Genomic DNA, 7651 nt, shown 5'->3' on the forward strand with positions numbered 1-7651 from the left:
TATATATATATATATATATATATATATATATATATACTTTTTTCCCCCATAGCTAGACATGTTTTTCACAAAACAACCTTGCTTGTATGGTAATGATGCTCATTTACTACCATTCATCATGTAGTGCATAGGAAAGGGCACACACAAACACACATATACATATGTGCATGTATGCAAGTGTGTGTGTATATGTGCGTGCGTATGTGTGCACGAGCACACATGCACCAAATCCACTCACAAGACTTTGGTCATCCTGAGACTATAGCAGAAGTCACTTACCCAAAGTACCATGCAGTGGGACTGAACTCAAGACCACAAGATTTGGAAGCAAGCTTCTTAACCACATAGCCATGCCTGCACCTAATACTATGTATTAATATTAGTTTCCATTTAATCAAATTTATATATTTGTTGGTGTGTGTGTATAAGGGGTGGGGGTCACCTATGTTAGTAAGATTACAGACAGATGATTAATGTTTCAGTAGTTATAATCAGTGTGGAAAGCCTGTCGTTTTATATTATTTAAAATCAATATCATTTAAAAATCAATATTTGTCTCACTAAGACAAAACATTAAGTTTCCGGCAAATCTAGTCTATAACCTAGTTTCAAATCATAGTTGAGAGCAAGACATAATGAAACATAGCGATCTTGTTCCTGAAGATGATATAGAGTTATGCAATATTGTAGACACAAGATCTGTCCTCCACAACAGAATTGTTAATGCCGCTCCCCGCCACTAAAGGTGATTGGTCTGTGAGAGCCCTGCGTTGGTGCCACATAAAAAGTACCCATGCTGGCACCAAGTAAAAGCACCCAACACACCCTGTAAAGTGGTCGGTGTTAGGAAGAGCGTCTGGCAGTAGAAACCAAGCCAAATCAAACTGGAACCTGATATAGCTTGCTGGCTCTGGTCTTGCTTGCTGGTTCTGGTCAAACAGTCCAACCCATGCCAGCATGTAAAATGGACATTAATTGATGATGATGATGATGATAGTGAGAAATCATGCAACATATCAAGGACATGTAAACAAATAACACCCTTCTGAGAAGCCATTGTTTACATACAGCCAACACACACAAAGAGTAGGGAAAATATGAACTTACACTTGTTATAGATATAGCTGTCGTGCTTTATAGTATATAATGTTGTATAGTTAAACACACATGTTGTAGTCATGTATATTTATATATACGAATTGTATTGTTATGTTACCAGTTATATATTTAAATTGATACAAGGTACATACTATATGCATAGAAATATTTTGTTAACTCTCGGAGTGGTTGGCGTTAGGAAGGGCATCCAGCTGTAGAAACTCTGCCAAATTAGATTGGAGCCTGGTGTTGCCATCCGGTCTCACCAGTCCTCAGTCAAATTGTCCAACCCATGCCAGCATGGAAAGCGGACGTTAAACGATGATGATGATGATGATGATACTAGTTGCGCACATATACATATACCAAAATATTGCTTTATAATTTTATACATGTTACAAAATTCACTTTGGAAATACATAGTAAAGGGTTTGCTCCTACTGCAAGAATATTGTTAGGTGCAGGAGTGTGCTTACCAACCACATGGTTCCGGGTTCAGCCCCACTGTGTGGCACCTTGGGCAAGTGTCTTCTACTATAGCCTCGGGCTGACCAAAGCCTTGTGAGTGGATTTGATAGGCGGAAACTGAAAGAAGCCCATCGTGTATTTAAATATATGTATGTATATGTTTGTACGTCTGTGTTTGTTCCCCCACCATCGCTTGACAACCGATGCTGGTGTGTTTACATCCCCATAACTTAGCAGTTCGGCAAAAGAGACTGATAGAATAAGTACTAGGCTTAAAAAGAATAAGCCCTGGGGTTTGATTTGTTTGACTAAAGGTGGTGCTCCAGTATGGCCACAGTCAAATGACTGAGGCAACTAAAAGAATACTATACTATATATAGTATACTATATATAGTATAGTATAGCCATGGGTTGAGCAATACCTTCTGAGTGAAATTGGTAGACAGATATATATCTACATCAAACATGGTCATCATCATTTTATGACTGCTTTCCATGCTGGTGTGGGCTGGACAGTTCAACAGAGAAATAGCAAGCTGCAAGGCTTTTTTGAGCTCCAATGTCATCTGTCTGTTTGTCTACCTCTCTCTCTCTCTCTCCATACATTGAAAATTATAAACTTAAGCTTATAAGCATTCACTGTATATTGGTTATAGAAAATAGTTTAATATTGGGACATATAAACCCTTGACAAAAAAAAAATGGATATTAATACTTGTGGGAATCGAACCAGCACTTATGAAAATAAGAGGTGTGGGTTCAATTCCAACATGTACTAATAACCTTTTTTTTTCTGTCAAGAGCTTATATGACCTAATATTAAACTATTTTCTATAGCCAATACATGGTGAATGCTTATAAGCGTAAGCTTATAATTATATTTACAGAATTTTCATTCATAACCATTTCTCAACTTATATAGAACACACACATACATATATATTATACATGAATGTATGTATATGTGTCTTGCATGCATACATTTCTGTGAATGAGTTCATATTTTTTGCTTTGTTATTATGTGCATTTGCTGTTTGTAAACAAAACAACAGCCTCACTACCTATACAGGCCATGTTGTATGCTTGCAGTCAACCATGAAAGCACAACTGGGTTTCTTACACTGAACTGACATGTTGCATGATCTTTCTAAACAAAAGGGTTTGTAACTGTAGTAACGCCGTGCGCATGCGTAGTCTCACGCATGCGTAGAATTAAACAACCAAGCGTTCCCGCTCAATTCATTCTCTTTCTTGCTGGCCAGCGATTGAGCATGGACGTGTTTTTGCTGTCTCTCACCATCTTTCGGACTTACACTCGACAGCTCGCTTACACCTACATAACAACGTCCCAACAACTATGCTCACACAATCAGAAGCTGTAACAACAAGAGCTAAAGATGTATATATTTACCAACTGAATAAATGTTGTTTAAGTTGATAGTCTGGAGTTCAGCGTTCCGTTTATATTCTTAATTTTATATAGGAAAGTCAGGTATACATCTAATGATGTATAACCAACTTTCCTATATAACTATGCTCAAATCATTCACTTTTTGACTGACTTGCCTGGAAACGGGTGAGGGTTAGTGGCAAGAAGGACATCTGGCCATAGAAAAATCTGTCTTGACAAATTCCATGTCTTATGTGAGCATAGGAAAGTGAATGTTAAAACCGATAAATCATCATCATCATTTGTTCATGCTGGTATGGGTTGGACCATTTGACCAGAGTTGGCAAACCAGAGAGCTGCACCAGACTCCAGTCTGATTTAGCATGATTTCTATGGTTGGATGTCCTTTCTAATGGACATATATATGCTCCAGGCATATATATATATATATATATATATATATATATATATATGCATGTTGTAGACATAGCTATGTCATGTTTTAGTCATACCATGTTGTATAGTTATATACACAAATTCCAACAGCCCTATGCAAGCGTGGAAAAGTAAATGTTAAAACAATGGTGACAGTATAGACTTTGTTAAGCAAAACATTAAAATTAATCACAAATGAGAATGTATTAAAGTGTTGTTTATTCTGTGTTAATCATCTACAATGTGAGAGAGGACTTCATCTGCCATTCAATCCTAGGCGTTGTTTGTCACCTAACTGGAAGTCCCTTTTCTGCTGACCTGTTCAATAACTAGTCTGTAGTAAAGGTCCTCCTCAGCTACAGTCCGTCTCTTATGAGTTCATAGGCAATGAACTACAATAGTTATATGTACCTGTTGTAGACATAGCTATGTCATGTTTTACAGTTATATAACATTGTAAAGATATATATACACACACACACACACACACTTTATGGATATAATGTTGTGACATTATATGTACCTACATATTGTAGACCAGGATATGTCAAGTTATACTGTAAGGTTATATAGCATATATTTAACTGGATACTAATCTTAATAATGAAATTCTTGACAACCAAAGCCATTTTGACACTGAAGAGTTCTAAAGAAGAACAATAATACAAGGAAGGAGTTGAACAAAAAAGAAATATTTTATTGAAGTCGTCCTAGAGTTTTGGTCATAAAATGTGTGTGTTTATTCACCGCCCTATTGACTAGTACAATGATTGAATAGAGTGGTATGTGACTAATGAACACAGAATTAGCCAGTCTCATACACAAACAGATAATAACAGTAATTAATCTGTCAGTAAATGAACAGCTGCTCTGGGTTTCTCGTTAATAACATTTGTTGAACTTTTTAAATAAATATATCGTGAAGATGATGATGATGATGAACTAACAACAATAAAAAGTGCAAATATTCTGTAATAGAGAGGAAAGGTTTTAATGTGTCTACAACATGGTACAAGGGCTTATTTTGCAGCCTTTAATACATTATCAGAAGGGAGATTTTTAGTTAGAATATCTTCTCAAATAAAATGTTGGATAAAACGACTTGCAGTATTTGATCTGGAGCTTTGCATTATGAGTTCAAATCCCAGCAAGTTAAACTTTGCTTAACTGGTACTTATTTTATCAACCCCACCAAAAGGATGAAAGGCAAAGCTGAACTCAGTGGAATCTAAATTCAGAATATAAAGATGGACAAAATGCCACTAAGCATTCTGCCTGGCGTGCCAACAATCCTGTTAACTTGCCCACCTTGGAGATCCCATAATATTGATTTCAAATTTTGGCACAAAGCAAGTTCAAGAAAGGGGTTAAGTCAATTACATCGATCCCAGTATTTCACTGGTACTTATTTTATTAAACCCAAATGGATGAAAGGCAAAGCTGACCTCAGTGGAATTTGAACTCAGAATATAAAGATGGACGAAATGCCACTAAGCATTTTGCCCAGCATGCTAATGATTCTGCCAGCTTGCTGCCTTAGTGATTTCATATTATTAATGTGACATGATAATACATATGTGACTTTTTCTGTTCAGGTTTTCGATATTTTATTCATAGTGAAATTTTATTCATAGTGAAATTTTATTCATAAAAATGCAAAAGTATTAAAACTGAAGAATAATTAAAACCGTAGATTACAAAAGCCAAAGATTAAGATTGTTGGGCACAGCAATTTCTTTGTGTTCTTTACTAGGTTAAGATGTTGTACTTCTGCCATACCTAAGAGAAAGATAAGTACCACTTATAGTCTAGATGTTTGTGTGTTAAAAATAGCATTTGAGCTCCCTTGTTTGTTACAAACTCAAACATTTCTAGAACTCTTCATGACAAATGTAAGATCGCTAAACAAATAAACATTTTTATATAATATTGTAGGAGATAAGTAATTCATTATCATGAGAGAGAAGGGTGGGGGCAGGGGTAAATACTGGTATAGTAAACAGCTTCTCTTAGAGTTGTCTTGACACATTACAATCCTGCTCCATAGTTTGGTTAGAGGCAGGGGTGGGAGGAGATATTTAAAGATTTACTTGAGTCATATGAACTTCTATTGTTTCAACTAATGAATAAAAACCTTAACTTGGGGACGTCTCAACTATATTTTTTTTTATCTATAAACCCCTTTGATCACTATTTTATTCAGGTGGACCACCATAGCTGTTTTTTGCTTCAAAACTAGTTTTATAGAAACTTCTTTCAAACTTCCTATTTTGTTTTTCACTCATTAACTTGTTTAAGTTGAACTAAGCAAAACTCAACAAAGAAACCTAGCTGTTTCTTGCAATATATACTGATACATACATCTAAAGCAAAATATTTTCAGGGCCCTTAGAGTATTATTGTGGATCCCTAATTTTACTATTTTGTCGAGTGGACTCCACAAAAATCTTATATGAACTCTCTGGAGCCATATGGGCTTTGATTAGCAACCCAGCTAAGACCATTCCTGGTTCTATGATACAAACTAACAGTTTTAGTGATCTAAATTGGAACTTTCTGTCAAAATCACATGTTATTTTATGTTCTAAACAAACAGCAACTTAATAGTGACAAAGCTATTTTACTAAATTCTTTATTATTTGCAAAATTAATTAAAACAAAGGCAGTACATTTCAACAGAAATATGGTAATTGATCTAACTACTCCTGGCTATGAATATAAAAACTATATCCCTCTGCCAAACCATGTTGAGCCAGTGTGACAGTGTAGGCTCATCAAACCAATATAATCTCAAGCTCAAATTTTCAGTCTCCACATGGTTAGTGGAGAGAACATGCTGAGGCCCTCGTCCTGCACATGGACAATCAAATCCTAAAGCATCAGTATATGGTGTTCATATTTCCAAGAGATATTAAAAATATGGTGTTTCTAACAAAAGTCACCAGGGATAGTAAAATCTACCTTTTACTTGTTTCAGTCAATAGACTCTGGCCATGCTGGGGCATCACCTTGAAGAACTTTCAGTCAAATGAATCAATCCCAGTATTTTTAAGAAGCCTGGTACTTATTCTATCAGTGTCTTTTGCCAAACTGCTAAGTTACAGGGACGTAAGCACACCAACACCAGTCGTCAAGCAGTGGTAGGGGACAAACACAGACACAATGACACACACTCCACACCAGAAATGTTGAGCCCGATCCTTCTGGTGGTGTAAAGCACTTGTGGTGGTGCCACATAAAAGCATCCAGCGCACTCTGTAAAATGGTTGGTTAGGAAGGGTGTCCACCCATAGAAATCATGCCAAATCAGACTGGAGTTTGGTGCAGGCCTCCAACTTGCCAGTTCTGGTCCAACCGTCAAACCCATGCCCACATGGACAATGGACATTAAATGATGATGATGATGACATATGTAATGGGCTTCTTTTAGTTTCTATCTACCAAATCCACTTACAAGAACTTTGGTCGGCCCAAGGCTATAGTAGAAGACACTTGCAAAGGTTTCACACAGTGGGACTGAACCTGGAACCATATGGTTAGGAGGCAAGGAAATTCTAAGGACTACAATAATTTATTTTTCTCTTTTTTTAAATTTTTATTTAAAGCAAACAACTGAAAATTTGTCAAAGCTAAACAAGGAATAGTCATAGACTAATGATTGAAATACAAACCATCTGGTCTTCCTCATTGCCATTGATATAGTCCCTATCGGGCAGCATTGGGGGCAGCCCAAATATAGCTTGATTAATCTTGACATCTGTAATGAAATAAAAAACAAACATGAAACAAACTAGACATAAAAAGAAACAAAGGAAATCATTATAAAACATTGTGCTGTAGCTTGGCCATCACTTGCAAGTGAGTATGACTTAATAGCTCATACTGCACTTTTGCTTGTTGTTTTAGGTACCTATGTAGTCACGAACAGATATAGACACACCCTGTCGTGTGCTCCAACCCTTGACTCAGAAGAATATGCAAAATATGACTGCTAGAAGAGGGGAGACAGACAGACAGAGACAAAGAAACACAGAGAGATAGAGAGTAGAACTTTACCAGCAAAAATAAAAATGAGATGGCTGTGTGGTCAAGAAGCTTCTTTCAGAACCATGTGGTCTTAGGGTCACCCTCTGCATAGTACCTTGAGCAGGTATCTTCTACTATAGCTCCAGACTGACAAAAGCCTTGAGAATGGATTTATCAGAGAGAAACCGAAAGAAGCATGTCATATATATATATATATATATATATATATATATA

At 36.3% G+C, this 7651-nt stretch overlaps 1 protein-coding gene across 1 annotated transcript in view; it reads right to left on the minus strand.

The window, feature by feature from the left end:
* LOC106878814 (polyamine-transporting ATPase 13A3) overlaps window positions 1-7651 on the minus strand; it is a 164533-nt gene that overhangs the window by 102948 nt on the left and 53934 nt on the right. Inside the window, exon 2 of the mRNA XM_052970914.1 lies at window positions 7063-7148. Coding sequence (XP_052826874.1) covers window positions 7063-7148 — 86 coding nt within the window. The remainder of the gene's footprint in view (window positions 1-7062; window positions 7149-7651) is intronic.

This window comes from Octopus bimaculoides, chromosome 9, assembly GCF_001194135.2.
Source record: "Octopus bimaculoides isolate UCB-OBI-ISO-001 chromosome 9, ASM119413v2, whole genome shotgun sequence".
NCBI lineage: Eukaryota > Metazoa > Mollusca > Cephalopoda > Octopoda > Octopodidae > Octopus > Octopus bimaculoides.